Below are 20,222 nucleotides of genomic sequence, written 5' to 3'. Positions count from 1 at the left end.
GTCACACCCAACGGCTACAGCTAACAGGTCCCCCCTGCGGGTCCAGGGTAAGAATAGGCCCGAGGTATTCCTGCCTGTCGTAAGAGGCGACTAAAAGGAGTTTCAACCGTTTCGGCCTTCCATGTGATGGTCCCCCTTGGGGTTTGACCTCTATTTTTCAAAATTCTACAGAAGTACGAGCCTTTTGGGGAAGGACACCTTACGTGGTGTACAACTGGTCCTCAGTGCTGTACGACCTTGGCACTCAGCATTGTAACGGCGTTGTAACCATACCCACTATTCCTCAAATTGGGCCTAAACGCCTGATGGGTTGTACAAGTTACGCCCATAGTGCATCCCCATCTGCATCTACGATCATGATGGACTTTCCATGGCACCAGAAATCCAGCACGGTAGCCAGCCCGTTGTGGTGGGGTCATCATGTACCCTCTAGGTTGTAGCCCCCTAACAACACAGGGATCGTACTGCCGATACCTGAGCTGCACCCTCCCCACGTTGGCCAAGGAGTAGATGCCCGTTTCCTTGGGGCATCAGGACTCCCGGCAACGGTCATCCTGCCAGGTGGCCCTTGCTGAGGCTGGGTGGCAACCGTGGGGAGAGCCCCTGGTCGGAGTGGATGGTATCGGGGCGGACGTTTCGCAGATGAAACGTCAACATGTATCAGGTCGCTCTGCGGCCGAGTCTTTCAGAAGGAAAGGTACTGTCTCTGGTTCTGGTTCTCCTGCCCTTTCCCCCTTGGCCACTACCTGGGAGGAGGGACAGGCCCACCGGCTTGGGGCGAAGTACTTCCCCCGCTATTTGGTCTGTTCTCGAACCGATGGGGGGACGTTCGCCACCTCCAAGCCCATGTTCTTTGTACAGCATATCGAGGACGTCTTCAGGGAAATCGAGGCTCTCAGTAAGATGCGTTCGATGTCCATTCTTATAAGGACCACCTCCGCCACACAGTCGGCGGCGCTCCAGGCGTGCGACCGACTAGGGGACATCCCAGTGTCCATTGTCCCGCATCTGGCACTGAATAGGACGCAGGGGGTTATTTTTCATCGGGACCTCCTGCTGCAGTCTGATGAGGAGCTCAGGGCCAACCTGGAGCGCCGAGGCGTGCATTTCGTCCGGCGAGTCCAGCACGGCCCCAAAGACCATCGCATCGACAGCGAGGCCTTTATCCTCGCCTTCGAGGGGGACGTTCTCCCGGAGAAGGTAAAGGTGATGTGCTACCGGTGCGACATGCGACCTTACGTCCCGCCTCCTATGCGCTGTTTTCGGTGTTTGCGCTTTGGGCACATGTCGTTGCGGTGTGAGGCTGAGACCCTTTGTAGCGATTGTGAACGTCCTCTTCGTGAGGTACATACATGCACCCCACCACCTCGGTGCGTTAATTGTCCTGGCATCCACTCGCCTATATCCATAGACTGCCCCGCGTATCAGAAGGAGAAGAAGATTCAAGAACTCAAAACTTTGGATCGTCTCTCCTATTATGAGGCCAGGAAGAAGTATGACCACCTCCATCCCGTGACGTTGACCACTTCGTTTGCCTCAGTCGTGTCCACTCCTTCCACGGTATCCTCACCCCTATCCTGTCCCCCCTCCACCTCCCTCCCCATCCGGGGTCTATGCCTCCACCTCCCAGCTCCCTCCCTTCCAAATCCTCCTCCCCCCACAGCCCCCGCCCCCCTCTGCCCCAGGGGTCACCCTTCCTCCTCCTCCCCCCCCCCCCCCGCCGCCTGAGAAGCGATCCTCTTCTCAGACGTCCATCGGGGAAACGTTCCGGACCCCAGCTTCCGAGGTCCGATGTTCCAAAACGGACCCTGCGCGTGAGGACCTTCTTCGGGTCCAGCTCACCATCCCTGTGCCTCCTCAGACTTCCAAGAAGGCCTCCAAGAAGTAGTCTCTATCCCCCTCTCCACCCCGGCGCGTTTCGTCTGACGCTCCATCCATGAGTCGCTGCTCCCGGCCGTCCTCAGTTTCGCCGGGACGCTCTGCTGCCAGGTGCACAGCTGGCCTCTCGTCGGCACATGATGCTGCCCCTCCTACTCAACCCAGGACAGCGGCCGCAGCTGGCGACGACTCGATGGAACAGGATCCGCCTCCCGCCTGTTGTAGCATTGGCCCTCGAAACCTGGCCCTCCGCGGCCATCGAGGTGACCAGCTCTTCCCCCGTCTCATTCCCCCTCTTTTTTGACTAGCGATGGCCTTATTACATTGGAACATAAGAGGTATTGGATCTAATCTGGAGGAAATACAACTGCTCCTCCGCCTGCACTGTCCGCTCGTCCTTGGTCTCCAAGAAACCAAGTTGCGCCCGACTGACCGTATTGCCTTTACCCACTTTACCTCGGAGCGGTATGACCTCACCCCTGTGGATGGTATCCCAGCTCATGGTTGGGTCACGTTGCTCGTTCGGGACGTGTCTATTACCATCCCCTCCCATTGACCACCCCACGCCAAGAAATAGCTGTCCGTATTACTCTTTCTGCTTTCACTTTTTCAGTTTGTACCATCTACACTCCATCGTCACCCACAGTTAGTCGGGCTGACATGATGCACCTGATTGTTCAGCTTCCCCCGCCGTTTTATTGTTTGGCGACTTCAATGCCCATCATCCCCTTTGGGGCTCTCCTGCATCCTGTCAAAGAGGCTCACTCTTGGCGGACGTCTTCAACCATCTCAATCTTATCTGCCTCAATACTGGCGCCCCAACTTTCCTTTCGGACTCTACTTATACCTACTCCCTCTTGGACCTCTCGATCTGTTCTACCACTCTTGCCCGTTGGTTCGAGTGTTACGTCCTTTCTGACACCTATTCGAGCGACCACTTCCCCTGTGTAGTTCGTCTCCTGCATCACACCCCATCCCCACGTCCTTCGAGCTGGAACATACCAAAAGCTGACTGGGGACTTTACTCCTCCCTGGCGACCTTTCCGGACCACGATTTTCTCAGTTGTGACAGTCAGGTCGAATACCTCATTGCTGTTATTATCAATGCTGCCGAACGTTCCATTCCTCGTACTACCTCTTCTTCACGTCGCGTTTCCGTCCGCTGGTAGAATGAGGCTTGTAGAGACGCTATCCGTGCTCGACGACGTGCTTTACGCACCTTTCGCCGTCATCCTACGTTGGCGAATTGTATTGGATACAAACGACTCCGAGCGCAATGCCGTAGAGTCATCAAAGACAGCAAAAAAGCTTGTTGGGTCTCTTTCACCAGCTCCTTTAACAGTTTTACTCCCTCTTCTGTCGTCTTGGGTGGCCTGCGCTGGCTGCCGGGCATTAAGGCCCACTCCTCGGTACCTGGCCTGACCTCAGGTAATGAGGTTCTCGTAGATCTTGTGGCTGTCTCCAACGCCTTCGGCCGGTTTTTCGCGGAGGTTTCAAGCTCCGCCCATTACCACCCTGCCTTCCTTCCCAGGAAAGAAGCAGAAGAGGCTCGGCGAACTTACTTCCACTCGCTGAATCTGGAAACTTATAATGCCCCGTTTACTATGCGGGACCTCGAAAGTGTGCTTGAACTGTCCCGGTCCTCTGCTCCGGGGCCAGATGCCATTAACGTTCAGATGTTGGCACACCTTTCTCCAGTGGGCAAAAGCTCCCTTCTTCGTACCTACAATCGCGTCTGGACCGAAGGTCAAGTCCCCATGCGTTGGCGTGACGCTGTCGTTGTACCTATACCCAAACCCGGGAAGGATAGACACCATCCATCTAGTTACCGCCCCATTTCTCTTACAAGCTGTGTCTGTAAGGTGATGGAGCGCATGGTTCATGCTCGGTTAGTCTGGATTCTTGAATCTCGACGGCTACTTACCAGTGTCCAATGCGGCTTTCGTCGACGCCGCTCCGCTGTTGACCACCTTGTGACCTTGTCGACATTAATCATGAACAATTTCTTGCGACGGTAGCCGTGTTCTTCGATTTGGAGAAGGCTTTGATACCTGTCGGAGAGGAGGTATCCTCCGCACTATGCACAGGTGGGGCCTACGCGGTCGCCTGCCCATTTTTATTGATTCCTTTTTAACGGATCAAAAGTTTATGATACGTGTGGGTTCTGTATTGTGCGACGTCTTCCTCCAGGAGAACAGAGTGCCTCAGGGCTCTGTCTTGAGTGTAGCCCTTTTTGCCATCGCGATCAATCCAATTATGGATTGCATTCCACCTAATGTCTCAGGCTCTCTCTTTGTCGATTACTTCGCGATCTACTGCAGTGCCCAGAGAACATGCCTCCTGGAGCGCTGCCTTCAGCCTATACTCATGGAGTGTGGCAAATCGCTTCCGGTTCTCTGAAGAGAAGACGGTTTGTATCAACTTTTGGCGATATAAAGCGTTCCTTCCGCCATCTTTACATCTCGGTCCCGTTGTTCTCCCATTCGTGGAAACAACTAAGTTTCTAGGGCTCACGTTGGACAGGAAACTTTGTTGGTCTCCACATGTCTCTTATTTGGCGGCCCGTTGTACACGTTCCCTTAATGTCCTCAGAGTTCTTAGCTGTTCATCTTGGGGAGCGGATCGCACTGTCCTGCTTCGCTTGTATCGGTCCATAGTCCGATCGAAGCTGGATTATGGGAGCTGCGTCTACTCGTCCGCTCGGCCATTCCTCTTACGCCAGCTCAACTCCATCCACCATCGGGGAATACGTCTTGCGACCGGAGCCTTCTACACTAGTCCTGTCGAGAGTCTTTATGCTGAAGCTGCCGAATTACCATTGACCTACCGGTGTAACGTACTGCTGTGTCGGTATGCCTGCCGGCTGTTGTCAATGCCCGACCACCCCTCTTATCAGTCCTTCTTCGCCGATTCTCTCGACCATCAGTACGGGTTGTATGTGTCTACCCTGCTGCCCCCTGGAGTCCGCTACCGTCGCCTGCTTCGACAACTGGATTTTGCCCTCCCTACCACCTTCAGAGAGGGTGAGAGCCCGACACCACCTTTGCTCCAGGCTCCGGTTCATATTTATCTCGACCTCAGGTCACTCCCGAAGGAGGGTACGCCGGCTGCAGTGTATTGCTCACGGTTTGTCGAACTTCATGCTCGACTTGCCGGTCACTCCTTTATTTACACCGATGGCTCCAAAACTGACGATGGTGTCGGCTGTGCCTTTGTCGTCGGGGCCGCCACCTTTAAATACCGGCTCCTCGACCAATGTTCCAGCTTTACGGCCGAGCTTTTTGCTCTCAATCAGGCCGTTCAGTATGCCCGCCGCCACCGCCATTCATCGTATGTACTCTGCTCTGACTCACTCAGTGCTCTTCAGAGCCTTGGAGCTCCCTATACGGTCCATCCCTTGGTTCAACGGATGCAGCAGTCCCTCCATTCTTTCGCTGATAATGGTTCTCCTGTCAGCTTTCTGTGGGTTCCCGGACATGTAGGAGTGCCTGGGAATGAGGCTGCAGATGCTGCAGCCAAGGCTGCAGTCCTACTGCCTCGGCCAGCCTCCCATTGTGTCCCGTCATGTGACGTTCGTGGCGTTGTTTGTAAGAGGCTTGTGTCGTGGTGGGATGCTTGGTCATCCCTCCAAGGAAACAAGCTCCGGGCAGTAAAACCGCTCCCAACTGCTTGGACAACCTCCTCCCGACCATCTCGGCGAGAAGAGGTCCTTCTGACCAGGTTGCGGATTGGGCATTGCCGGTTTAGCCACCGCTACCTGCTCTCCGGTGACCCAGCCCCGCAGTGCCCTTGTGGTCAGGCATTAACAGTGCATCATGTTTTATTGTCGTGTCCCCGCTTTAGTCAATCTCGTGTTGTCCTGTCCCTGCCATCTACTTTACCAGATATTTTAGCTGATGACGCTCGAGCAGCTGCTCGTGTTCTGCGTTTTATAACTTTGACTGGCTTGTCCAAAGACATCTAACTTTTTTACTTATTTTATCTGCATCTTTGTCGGGACTTTCTGGTGTCCCCCCTCCCCTTGAGTTTTACTAGATTCCATGTGCTCTAACAACTGTGACTGGGCGCTAATGACCTCAGTAGTTGAGCGCCCTTATACCCCACAAAAAAAAAGCTAACAGGTTACGAACTGTAGAATTAGAATTGTAGAAACTTGAACAATTAATTCCAAATTAACGTTTTTGAATAACTGTTGTGTTAAACATAAAAATTGGTTCACCCTGTTATTTTATTCCTAACCGTTCACATATATAGAGTCCTTCCCTGGTGTTAGATCATTCCGAGTACACCTGTTATAAAAACATCTGTTGTTGTTGTTGTTGTTGTGGCCTTCAGTCCTAAGACTGGTTTGATGCAGCTCTCCATGCTACTCTATCCTGTGCAAGCTTTTTCATCTCCCAGTACCTACTGCAACCTACATCCTTCTGAATCTGCTTAGTGTATTCATCTCTTGGTCTCCCTCTACGATTTTTACCCTCCACGCTGCCCTCCAATACTAAATTGGTGATCCCTTGATGCCTCAGAACATGTCCTACCAACCGATCCCTTCTTCTGGTCAAGTTGTGCCACAAACTTCTCTTCTCCCCAATCCTATTCAATACTTCCTCATTAGTTATGTGATCTACCCATCTAATCTTCAGCATTCATCTGTAGCACCACATTTCGAAAGCTTCTATTCTCTTCTTGTCCAAACTATTTATCGTCCATGTTTCAATTCCATACATGGCTACACTCCATACGAATACTTTCAGAAATGACTTCCTGACACTTAAATCAATACTGGATGTTAACAAATTTCTCTTCTTCAAAAACGCTTTCCTTGCCATTGCCAGCCTACATTTTATATCCTCTCTACTTCGACCATCATCAGTTATTTTGCTCCCCAAATAGCAAAACTCCTTTACTACTTTAAGTGCCTCATTTCCTAATCTAATTCCCTCAGCATCACCCGACTTAGACTACATTCCATTATCCTTGTTTTGCTTTTGTTGATGTTCATCTTATATCCTCCTTTCAAGACACTGTCCATTCCATTCAACTGCTCTTCAAAGTCCTTTGCTGTCTCTGACAGAATTACAATGTCATCGGCGAACCTCAAAGTTTTTATTTCTTCTCCATGAATTTTAATACCTACTCCGAATTTTTCTTTTGTTTCCTTTACTGCTTGCTCAATATACAGATTGAACAACATCGGGGAGAGGCTACAACCCTGTCTTACTCCCTTCCCAACCACTGCTTCCCTTTCATGTCCCTCGACTCTTATAACTGCCATCTGGTTTCTGTACAAATTGTAAATAGCCTTTCGCTCCCTGTATTTTACCCCTGCCATCTTTAGAATTTGAAAGAGAGTATTCCAGTCAACATTGTCAAAAGCTTTCTCTAAGTCTACAAATGCTAGAAACGTAGGTTTGCCTTTCCTTAATCTTTCTTCTGAGATAAGTCGTAGGGTCAGTATTGCCTCACGTGTTCCAGTGTTTCTACGGAATCCAAACTGATCTTCCCCGAGGTTGGCTTCTACTAGTTTTTCCATTCGTCTGTAAAGAATTCGTGTTAGTATTTTGCAGCTGTGACTTATTAAGCTGATAGTTCGGTAATTTTCACATCTGTCAACACCTGCTTTCTTTGGGATTGGAATTATTATATTCTTCTTGAAGTCTGAGGGTATTTCGCCTGTTTCATACATCTTGCTCACCAGATGGTAGAGTTTTGTCAGGACTGGCTCTCCCACGGCCGTCAGTAGTTCCAATGGAATATTGTCTACTCCGGGGACCTTGTTTCGACTCAGGTCTTTCAGTGCTCTGTCAAACTCTTCACGCAGTATCGTATCTCCCATTTCATCTTCATCTACATCCTCTTCCATTTCCATAATATTGTCCTCAAGTACATCGCCCATGTATAGACCCTCTATATACTCCTTCCACCTTTCTGCTTTCCCTTCTTTGCTTAGAACTGGGTTTCCATCTGAGCTCTTGATACTCATACAAGTCGTTCTCTTATCTCCAAAGGTCTCTTTAATTTTCCTATAGGCGGTATCTATCTTACCCCTAGTGAGATAGGCCTATACATCCTTACATTTGTCCTCTAGCCATCCCTGCTTAGCCATTTTGCACTTCCTGTCGATCTCATTTTTGAGACGTTTGTATTCCTTTTTGCCTGTTTCACTTACTGCATTTTTATATTTTCTCCTTTCATCAAGTAAATTCAATATTTCTTCTGTTACCCAAGGATTTCTACTAGCCCTCGTCTTTTTACCTACTTGATCCTCTGCTGCCTTCACTACTTCATCCCTCAAAGCTACCCATTCTTCTTCTACTGTATTTATTTCCCCCATTCCTGTCAATTGCTCCCTTATGCTCTCCCTGAATCTCTGTACAACCTCTGGTTCTTTTAGTTTATCCAGGTCCCATCTCCTTAAATTCCCACCTTTTTGCAGTTTCTTCAGTTTTAATCTACAGGTCATAACCAATAGATTGTGGTCAGAGTCCACATCTGCCCCTGGAAATGTCTTACAATTTAAAACCTGGTTTCTAAATCTCTGTCTTACCATTATATAATCTATCTGATACCTTTTAGTATCTCCAGGGTTCTTCCATGTATACAACCTTCTTTCATGATTCTTAAACCAAGTGTTAGTTATGATTATGTTGTGCTCTGTGCAAAATTCGACCAGGCGGCTTCCTCTTTCATTTCTGTCCCCCAATCCATATTCACCTACTATGTTTCCTTCTCTCCCATTTCCTACACTCTAATTCCAGTCACCCATGACTATTAAATTTTCGTCTCCCTTCACAATCTGAATAATTTCTTTTATTTCATCATACATTTCTTCAATTTCTTCGTCATCTGCAGAGCTAGTTGGCATATAAACTTGTACTACTGTAGTAGGCGTGGGCTTCGTATCTATCTTGGCCACAATAATGCGTTCACTATGCTGTTTGTAGTAGCTTACCCGCATTCCTATTTTCCTATTCATTATTAAACCTACTCCTGCATTACCCCTATTTGATTTTGTGTTTATAACCCTGTAGTCACCTGACCAGAAGTCTTGTTCCTCCTGCCACCGAACTTCACTAATTCCCACTATATCTAACTTCAACCTATCTATTTCCCTTTTTAAATTTTCTAACCTACCTGCCCGATTAAGGGATCTGACATTCCACGCTCCGATCCGTAGAACGCCAGTTTTCTTTCTCCTGATAACGACATCCTCTTGAGTAGTCCCCGCCCGGAGATCCGAATGGGGGACTATTTTACCTCCGGAATATTTTACCCAAGAGGACGCCATCATCATGTAATCATACAGTAAAGCTGCATGCCCTCGGGAAAAATTACGGCTGTAGTTTCCCCTTGCTTTCAGCCGTTCGCAGTACCAGCACAGCAAGGCCGTTTTGGTTATTGTTACAAGGCCAGATCAGTCAATCATCCAGACTGTTGCCCTTGCAACTACTGAAAAGGCTGCTGCCCCTCTTCAGGAACCACACGTTTGTCTGGCCTCTCAACAGATACCCCTCCGTTGTGGTTGCACCTACGGTACGGTTACATCTGAAGTGCATTATTAAGTATGTACAAGCACTAATTTTCATCTTCCAACAAATTTATGAAAATAACTTATGGACTAGCTTTCAAAGCTCAGTTAAAAGTACTGTGTGATTTACATAGCAGAAGTGCTGAAGTGAATTTTTTCTTAAGTACTGAAGTAAATATTTTCAGACAGTTCAACGATTTTAATATTCTTACTCGTTGTGGTAGTTAGTTGAAGTGAGTAAATAAGTTTTGGTAAAAAGACAGACTTGTCATACATAAATATTGAGGTTTTGCAAATTTAAGTTTTGAGCGACGTAAAGTTAAAATTCTTTCAGTTACAAAAGACATTCAGGATAGTGCAGAGAGTTATAAAAAAACTGCTTGTGGCTCAATAATACCGAAGTAGGTTTGAATTAAAGTACTGATAATACAGTGACCATACCGTACCTTTGACTTTGAGCAGGTCATTTAAGAAAAAGGTACAAACAGTATCTTACTAAATTATAGTGTGTGTGTTATGCTATTATAATATTTAAGTATCTGATTTGTTGGTTATACAAAACGCAAACATAAAAGTCCCCCACTGGCCAAATTTTTTTGACAGATAGTGATACTTAAAAATTTGATGCCTTTGTAGGTCAAAACTATGTATTTGGGTGTAGGTAGCTCAAAGTTTCTGCTGTCTTTCTCAGAATCATATCTTGAAAAGTTATAATTATTTGCGAAATTATGTTAGGGAACAGCAGGAAAAAGTCCATATTTACTTCCGGTTTCCTGAAACTTATCCATTTTTTGTATAGGTAGGCTGGAGACGGTAAATCCGTTAGACAATCCACTTAATAAACTTAATACAGAAAGATCCTAGACTCAGTATTAATTCGTTTTTACTGCGTTTCTTCCTAACAGCTAGAAAACTCTTACGAAAAGGAATAATAGTCTCATTGCCATATCCATTAATCATACATCACGGTCAAATGCTCTAAAACGGCTAACATTATACGACAGTTGTGGAAAGTAGGCATGTTTGCCGTATACGCTATATGCACAAATTCCCGTATAATAGTATTGTAGGTGGCTTTTCTTGTGAAAAGACATTTGTTACGTTGGGGTGTATATAGTGTTACACACCTGCTGACTGCTCCACGCCGCAGCCGGGCCCCGTACGGCGTCTGCACCGTATGCCAGGGCGCAGTGTAACGTTCCACTTTGCAAGCAGCTCGCCTGTCAGCCTCTCCGACAGTTACCTGGCCGCTACAGCGCCGAACATTATGTGAAGAAAAAAGTTCTCTTGATGGACTGTACTAGCCGGATTGAATTATTACACACTTATGTTCCTTCTCATTCCTATTCCCGGCATCTTCTGACCAGTTGTTATGGAATAACTGCGTACATTAGTAAAGAGACAACGAAGAAGTATTGTGTTATCACACAGACCCGCCTCTGCTACTGTCCACATCCCCCCCATCCTCGACAGAGAACCCAGGCCACACAACCGAACAAATATTTATCGTGTTATACATGGATAACTTGCACTTTCATATTCTGACACATACTCATCAAACCTCGCAAACAAAATGATTAAAACATCTTTGGACCACTCAGAGGCGATAGGAGAAAATTTTATTTCCGGTGATGAGGTGCAGCAGGCGGTGACAAGTGTCTGCGCACACGACTCGCGACCAAGCGCTGGAGAAAGTGTTGAACGACAGTCTTGTCGCAAAAAAATTATACTTGTTACACTTTTGTTCAATAAGAAATATTTTATATTATTGTAGTGAAAGATATGTTGTGGAGAAAACGAGAAGCTGCAGTGTTCTGGTGGAACCAGAGATGTTTGCACGAGCAGTCTGTGAAAGGCAAAGACACAACGAGGGCAGCTTGAGCGGGTCGCTATTCCACTTAAAGTATCACAGATATGAATAGTGCTGGAATAGTGTTAAAGCCTATAGCAAAACAAGTGAGATTTTTCTCCTACATTTTGTCACTGTTACCCCGTTAACCTGTTACGTAAAATCAAGGTCAAGGTAGGCAAAGTTCTTTAAATTTTATTGGAATACTACATGAAGTACAGACCGCTGATCTTAGTGGATGGTCATAATTCAGTTTATCTATCTGTGTCTAAGAGTTGGTTTATAAACGGTTACTCTTCGGTACATTGCAGACTCCAGATCCTGATTAAATTCATAATCATACAATCAAAGAGCTGAATGTGCTACTTATATTCTGCGTGACTTTGGAATGACGAGATGGTATCATCACACCCAGTCATGGAGCAAGGCAAAGACCCAACATCCATCGACATCTGCCAACCAATTAGCCTTACCACCATGGTTTGAAAACTACTTGAAAGAATCTGTACCCACAGACCATTCAGGGTTCTCGAGTGGCAGGAACTTTTTCCCGCTATCAGAGTGGCTTCCAGAAGGAATGATTGACAAGCGACCATCTGGTCAGATTGGAAACAAGAATTGAACAGCCTTTTTCAAATTGCCAGAACCTGATTGTAGTATTTTTCCTGCACACGGAACAGGACATAGTTTGGCACAATTACAATTTACCTCCGTACAGTGACTGGAGCTTTCGAGGCTCCACACCAATTTCTATTCGCCAGTCTTTATCCCACCGGTTGTTCTGGCCCAAAAGAAGTGTCAGACACGGCTCCATGCTGAATGTCTCGCTCTTCACCGTCGCCATCAACGGGCTATTGGTCTCCGTCGGGCCACTAAGTCACCCATGGGCTGGATGTCGACTTTTGTAATTGGTGGAGATCCCACTCAACAGCCTCAGCTGAACGCCGGCTCCAAGGTTCAAACCGACAGGCCTTTGTGCGGACCTACTACCATGAATTCTCTCCTGCACAAACGCAGATCGTGCATGTCTGTAGTCGCACCACGTTCCATCCTGACCCAAAACTCTACTTGGGTACCCAGTGCTTGGAAGTGGTTGTACAGTCCCGTTTCTTGGACTTCCGTCTTGTTAAAAAAGCTGACTTCGCTCTCCATATTCGTCAGAGCAGTTCATGGCGGTAGCTTAATGCACTCTGGATCCTAGCTCACAACTAAATGGAGTGCATATTGTGCTACTCTTTCCATATTTACTGGGCTCTGGTAACATCCTGACTAGACTATGATCGCCAGGTTTATGGCTCTGTAGCACCTTAGGCTTCAAAGTCGTTAGGCCCAAAATATCGTTGTCTGGTCTGTCTCATACACAGTCTGCTTACTGAAGAGGAGACGTCTCTTCCTCGATTCAGACAGTACCAACTCTTGGTCTCCTATGCAATCGCGATCCGCCAGTTCTCTGATCATCCAACGTATCCCACTCTTTTTGCTTGCTGATACCCGCCTTTGGGTGAGATTACCAGTTGTACTACAACATCTCGCAGTGTTCTGCCAGGACCATCGTTTCTCTTCGCTGCAGTGCACTTCCCTGCTTCCCCTGTTTTCTTGTACACTCTGCTACCTTCCCTTGATTGAAGCTCAAGCCACGAATTAGGACCGAAATCACAAGGACTTGACCTCTATCGTCCTTAAGGGTGCTACCATCTTCTACACTGACGGCTCTTAAACCGTCGATAAGACGGGATACGCTTCTGTGTCCCCTGCTGGGCTGGAACACCATTCGTTACCAGGAAGATAAAGGGATTTTACAGCGGATGAAATGTCTGTTATGAGACTTCCACTTATCAAATGGGCCTCCCATGACTGCGTTTGAATATGTAGTGACTCAATGAGCAGTCTCCAGGCCGTTGTCAGATGTTACTCGTGTGGCCTTCTCACTGAACTCATTCATACAGACTGCTCGGTTGTCTTTCTCTAGTTCCCAAGTATGTTGGTATTGCAGGGAACGAAATGGACGGCAGTTTGGCTAGAAGAGCGATGGCTGCCTGCTCCCCCCCCCCCCCTCCCCTTCGCCCATTATCTTTACACATACCAGTTGCACATCTGCGCACACAAATAACACTTGTGCTGTTCCAGCTAATAAGCTTTGCACTATTAGACAGCTGCTGCATGGTGCAATTCCTTATATTTCTCATTTATCATCCTAAGTTGCCTCAACAGTGGTTGTATCACGGTAGCCCATAGTTTCAGTTTGCGTAACAAGGCATCCCCAAGTTGTAGTTCTGGAGCCCTGCAGATAATAGCTCACGTCCTTCTGAAGTGTCCCTTCTTCTAGCCCTCCATTCTAAGAATGACCTTCTTGATTTTTTGCCTATAATATTAGCAGACCATTCATGGACAGTTGAACTGGTCCTCCATTTTCTGTGTGAAAGTAGGTTTTATTTTCGTATGTAAGGTTTTAAGCTATATTTGGGGCAGGGATGGTGTGGTTGGGGTTCAAGCCTCTCCAGCTGCAGCAGGTTCTGGGGGACCCCTGGCGCTATCTCCCTGAACATCTCTCTCTTTCAGCCTTCTCTTACTATTTTTAATTGATTTTATATCAGGTTTGTCACCTGTTCTGTCTCACTCTATTCTCTGTGTTAGAGGCAACACTCTGATACGTCAGTGCTTTCTAACACCATGAATGCACTGAGGCAGGAGTGGGATGGCTGCGGATGGGCAACTCATTACATTTAGAGCCCCATGGATGCCCACTTGCTGTCTTACCTATTTCTCTACTTTAGTTTCTATTATCGACAGTCCAGCTGATATTGATTACATTTTTTAGCCTACTCTCTTTTACTGTTATGAGTCTGTCGACTAGACAGTATTCTTTACTGAGTAACTGTCTTCACCCTTTGTTTGGCTGGTGGGATTCGATTTCAGGGTGGGGCTTTCCTCGCCATTGGGTAAGGTCTCGGAGAATCCCTTGTCTCCTGACCTACGTACTGGTCTGAAACTTCCTCAGATCTGGCACCAGTACTACCTTCAGTGCCTCAGTCTAACTGCTTCTACGTACTTTCATCAGAACACTTTACAGACTTCACTAATCCTAACCCTGAATTTAGGGAGTCATGATCTCTGTGTTTAGTCCCTTAACTCCCAACCAATCTAACACTAATTTTATGCAAGCATACCGTTTCACATGACTGCCTTGTAGTAACCCTAAATAATTGTGATGTTCTAAAGATGTTCACCATTAATCTTTTAATCGTACACTGAGTTTCTTTCTCTTTGTAATAGGTATTCCTGTATTTATCCACATTTACAGACTTGTAATCATTACTAAATGGACATTCTTTCTGTCTTTCTTCCTGCTAAGACGATACTTTTCAGTAGATATTTTCAGTGAACTATGTTATAATTCTGCTTATACTATTGGATACATCGTTTGCTGTTGAGAACGTGAGATCCTGTTAAGTTTCCTTTAACCGCACCTGATGTTGCTCCTGTTTCTGTGGGACATTAGCTGTTAATACAATGCACTGAGTTCTGAGAGTCACATTCATGGAGCCAATAAAATATGTGCGAATGTACTGCACTCGATTGTATCTAAGCAATACAGAATGGTAACAGCGTAGCACCTCTTTCATGAATCTATCAGTTAATCTATATTAGAGATCATCCAGTCGTTATATCTACACGTATGCAACGAGGCTTAACTAACACTCTGAAAATGTTCCTTTTAACAGGTACAAGCAGAGGGCTGTGGAGCTGTCAGAGGTATACAAGGACAGACCCATGAGTCCTCGGGAAGCTGTCGTGTACTGGTCAGAGTACGTCATCCGGCACAAGGGAGCCAGGCACCTGCGCACAGCTGCCCTCGATCTGCAGTGGTACCAACTGCTGCTACTGGATGTTCTGGCCATCGTCTTCGTCGGTCTCACTGCGGTTGTAGGTGTGGGTGTTGGTCTTCTGAGGCTAGTCTTACGAAAATCTGGATTTATGAGAAGGGTGTCATCGGAAGATACGTTTCTGCAAAAGAAACAGCAGTAGTACCTACCTTACTTGCGAATACAAAAGGTGCATCTTATAATATATCGACTTCTAAACTGAAAGTAAGTTGTTGACAAAATCACCAGCTGGGTCATTAAAAGCTCCTGCGATTAGTGTTTCGAGAATTTCAGTAGATAACATTTGCCTCAAGTTTTTGAAAAGCTGGGATTAGTGAAACGACTGAGGCACATGACTGGATATTATTCTTAGAATGAAAAGCTGTAACTTCATTCAATTGGTCTAGCCCATTTTGGGAAAATTGGCATATTTCCAAATAACATTAAATATTGACGTGTACAGATTCCATGGATGCGACCAATATTACTGTATAGGACGACTTAGTTACATTAAAAAGAAGTTTACATCTCACATTAAAACTTATCTATGAATGAAATTGTCGTTTGGGTCTGATGCACCATTAGTTCGTCGTATAGTCACGCATGTCTTACACTTGACAGTGCAATTGTTACCATTATTGCCACTATACACATTATATATGCTTCTTTCAGTGAGGTGAAGAGAACAATAAAACGCCTTTCCTCAAGCAAATAGCAATGGTGAAGGCAAAACGAATCTGAAAGCTAAATGGAAACGTTAAGAATGCAGCAGAGGTGGAAAGTAGCTACTTCGTCAATCACTGTGGAATTTCCTATGGGTTGGCTTAGAACATCGCGAATAACTGCATTATAATGGACTTACTGGAACACAGGTGCTCTCAGCCTTCTAATATTTCTCAACTGTGGCTGTTAGAAAAGTGAGATCGTTTCATGTGGTTATTTTACACTCCTGTGATCATGTACAGAGTGTAAGTTTCAAGAGGAAGCGTTTTATCGAGCTCTCTCCTGGTATTCAAAGACTGTATGCTTCGTGTTTCCTGTTCTGGAAACCACACTCACTCTCTGGTGTCATCAACTGCACTCCCATTGTAAAAACATTGTAACTAGTTGTCAAAGTAGAGTAACAAATTTTGTGCGTACTAAAGATGTAGTTATATGTAGCCTATGGTCAGAGGTCACTACTCAACTCTGTTCTTTGCATTTCTGTTAATTAAAATGTAATTTATAAGTGACATGCGTTAGAGAAAAATATTACAAACTTTCATAAATGTGTAAAGTTCATAATACTTAGAAATGTTAATATGTTTTAATTTTTGTGTGTATTCAGATATCATAAAATTAAAATATTCAGATATCATGTAATGAACCATTTTCCTGTTAACTGCTGTCCTCAGCTTGAGTGTTGATAAAGTGGCTAGAAATGATACCATATACTGAGTAAAGCTACAACATAACTCTCTCACTCCCACATCAGTCGTGTTGGCCCACACAATTATTCAATCTCATAAGTCTTAAGAGAATGGAGTAAGGGTGACTGGTGCTGTACCTGGGATTGCAACGAAAATAGAACGACAGAGATGCTAAAATAAGGGCACAGTGAAGTGTGACTGGCTGACCACTTACAAAAGAACATGTGAGCCCGTCACTCTGGTAATCCATTAAGAACGTGTCTCGGAAATTTTAGGAAAAAATGCTGGACATGTAAAGACTCGAAGAATCTCACCACACTCGTCTGAACGTCACTTACAATAGAGGGCCGATCTGTCGGCAAATCTGCCACTACTCTCTGGTCTGAAAGTAAAACGCGATCTAATACAAAGTGTCGTCTAGTGATTTGTAAGCCACAAGCGCTATACATTGGTCGGTCCTCCCGGTGGAGCAAGAGGCCGTGTCTCATAGGGCTGCGCCTATGAGAAGGCGAGTAAGGAGAACCTCATCCCGCCTGCATGGCTGCAAGGAGGCGCGCCAAGGCAGCATTTAGCCGCAGCTTGTCACCTCCAGCCACTCTTCGTCCCATCGACGCACGACTCTGCATCGCAATATCGAGGCGATAGCATGCAGGGGGACGGCACACTGAACGAAATCTACCCCTCCCCCACCCTCCCCCTGCGGGTCCAGGGTAAGAATAGGCCCGAAGTATTCCTGCCTGTCGTAAGAGGCAACTAAAAGGAGTCTCAACCATTTCGGCCTTCAATGTGATGGTCCCCATTGGGGTTTGACTTCCATTTTTCAAAATTCTACAGAAGTATGAGCCTTTCGGGGAAGGACACCTTACATGGTGTATGACCGGTCCTCAGTGCACTCACTTTGCCACTAATCATCGTAACAGCGTCGTAACTGCACCCACTGTTGATCACTTTCAGCCTAAACTCCTGATGGGTTGCACAAGTTACACCCATAGTGCGTCCCCATCTGCACCTACGATCATGATGGACTTTCCATGGCACCCGAAATCAAGTACGGTAGCCAGCCTGTTGTGGTGGGGTGGTCATGTACCCTCTAGGTTGTAGCCCCCTGACAACACAGGGATCGTACTGCCGATATCTGAGCTGCACCCTCCCCCCATCAGCCAAGGAGTAGATGCCCGTCTACCTGGGGCACCAGGACTCTCGGCAAGTCATCCTGCCAGGCTGGGTGACGCCCGTGGGGAGAGCCCCAGGTCGGAGTGGGTGGTATCAGGGCGGACGTTTCGCAGATGAACTGTCAACATGCATCAGGTCGCTCTGCAGCTGCGTCTTCTAAGAGGAAAGGTTCTGGTTCTGTCTCTGTCTCTGTCTGGTTCTGGTACTTCTACCTTTCCCCCCTTTGCCACTCCCTGGGAGGAAGGACAGGCCCGCCGGCTTGGTGCGAAATACTTCCCCCGCTATTTATTCTGTTCTCGGACCGATGGGGGCACGTTCGCCACCTCCAAGCCCATGTTCTTTGTACAGCATATCCAGGATATCTTCAGAGAAATCAAGGCTCTTAGTAAAATGCGTTCGAGGTCCATTCTCATAAAGACCACCTCCGCTACACAGTCGGTGGCGCTCCAGGCATGCGACTGACAAGGGGACATTCCAGTGTCCATTGTCCCACATCTGGCGCTCAATAGGGTGCAGGGGATTATTTCCATTGGGACCTCCTGCTGCAATCTGATGAGGAGCTCAGGGCCAACCTGGAGCGCTGTGACGTGCATTTCGTCTGGAGAGTCCAGTGCGGCCCCAAAGATCATCGCATCGACACTGGGGCCTTTATCCTTGCCTTTGAGGGAGATGTTTTCCCGGAGAAGGTAAAGGTGATGTGCTACCAGTGCGACGTGTGACCTTACGTCCCACATCCTATGTGATGCTTCCGATGTTTGCGCTTAGGGCACATGTCGTCACGGTGTGAAGCTGAGCCTCTTTGTGGCGATTGTGGACATACTCTTCCTGAGGGACATGCATGCACCCCACCACCTCGGTGCATCAATTGTCCTGGCCTCCACTCGCCTAGATCTTTCGACTGCCCTACATATCAGGAGGAGAATAAGATACAAGAATTGAAAACCTTGGAACGTCTGGCTTACTCTGAGGCCAGGAAGAAATGACTGCCTCCATCCCATGTTGTTGACAACGTCGTTTGCTTTGGTTGTGTCCACTCCTTCCACAGTATTCTCACCCCTATCCTGTCCCCCTTCCACCTCCTCACCCCACCTGGGGTCTACGCCTCCGCCTCCCAAATCCCTCCCTTCCAAATCCCTCTCTCCCAAATCCACCTCCCTCACGGCCCCTGATCCCTCTGCCCCAGGGGCCACCCTCCGCCGCCGCCGCCGCCGCCGCCGCCGCCGCCGCCGCCGCCTGAGAAGCGATCCTCTTCTCAGGCGTCCATCAGGGAAACGTTACGGACCCCGGCTTCCGAGGTCCAGCGTTCCAAAACAGGACCCTGAGCGTGAGGACTTCCTTTGGGTCTAGCCCCCACAGCCCACCATCCCTGTGACTCATCGGTCTTCCAAGAAGGCCTCAAAGAAGTCTTTATCCCCCTCTCCACCCCGGCGCGTTTCGTCTGATGCTCCATCCGACAGTCGCTACTCCTGGCCGTCCTCAGTTTCGTCAGAATGCTCTGCTCCCAGGCGCTCAGCTGGCCTGTCGGCAGACGATGCTACCCCTCCTGCGCAACCCAGGAATGTGGCCGCAGCTGGCACGATGGAACAGCATCCGCCTCCCAACGGTTGTCGCAATGTTCCCTCGAAACCTGACCCTCCGCAGCTGTCGAGGTGACCAGCTCTTCACCCGGTTCGTTCCCCCTTTCTCTCATTTGCAATGGCTCTGTTACAATGGAACATTCGAGGTATTCGATCTAATCGGGAGGAAATACAACTGCTCCTCCACCTGCACTGTCCACTCATCATTGGTCTCCAGGAAACGAAGTTACGCCCAACTGACTGTATTGCTTTTACCCACTATACCTCCAAGTGACGAGACCTAACCCCTGTGGATGGTATTCCAGCTCATGGTGGGGTCAGGTTGTTCATTTGGGACGATGTCTATTGCCATCCCATCCCATTGACGACCCCACTCCAAGCAACAGCTCTCCATATTATTCTTTCAACCTTCACTTTTTCTGTTTGTACTGTCTACGCTCCATCGTCATCCGCAGTTAGTTGGGCTGACATGATGCACCTGATTGCTCAGCTTCCTCCGTCGTTCTTATTGTTTGGCGACTTCAATGCCCATCATCCCCTTTGGGGTTCTCCTGCATCCTGTCAGAGAGGCTCCCTCTTGGTGGATGTTTTCAACCATCTCAATCTTGTCTGCCTCAATACTGGCACCCCGACTTTCCTCTCGGACTCTACTTATACCTACTCCCACTTGGACCTCTCGATCTGTTCTACCACTCTTTCCTGTCTGTTCGAGTGGTACGTCCTTTCTGACACCTATTCGAGTGACCATTTCCACTGTGTCATTAGTCTCTTGCACCACACCCCATCCCCATGTCCCTCGAGCTGGAACATACCGAAAGCTGACTGGGGACTTCACTACTCCCTGGCGACCTTTCTGGACCAAGATTTTCTCAGCTGTGACAGTCAGGTCGACTACCTCACGGCTGTAATCATCAATGATGCCGAACGTTCCATTCCTCGTACTACCTC

General features: G+C 47.5%; 1 protein-coding gene across 1 annotated transcript in view; it reads left to right on the top strand.

Moving 5' to 3' along the window:
• LOC124795404 overlaps positions 1–16,381 on the top strand; it is a 332,223-nt gene extending 315,842 nt beyond the window's left edge. Inside the window, exon 9 of the mRNA XM_047259426.1 lies at positions 14,975–16,381. Within this exon, the coding sequence (XP_047115382.1) occupies positions 14,975–15,278 (304 nt within the window). The 3' untranslated portion in view covers positions 15,279–16,381. The remainder of the gene's footprint in view (positions 1–14,974) is intronic.
• The last annotated feature ends 3,841 nt before the right edge of the window (positions 16,382–20,222 follow it).

Source organism: Schistocerca piceifrons, chromosome 4, assembly GCF_021461385.2.
Source record: "Schistocerca piceifrons isolate TAMUIC-IGC-003096 chromosome 4, iqSchPice1.1, whole genome shotgun sequence".
Lineage (NCBI taxonomy): Eukaryota > Metazoa > Arthropoda > Insecta > Orthoptera > Acrididae > Schistocerca > Schistocerca piceifrons.
Note: the sequence above shows the minus strand (reverse complement) of the source record. Positions and strands in the feature narration are given on the sequence as shown.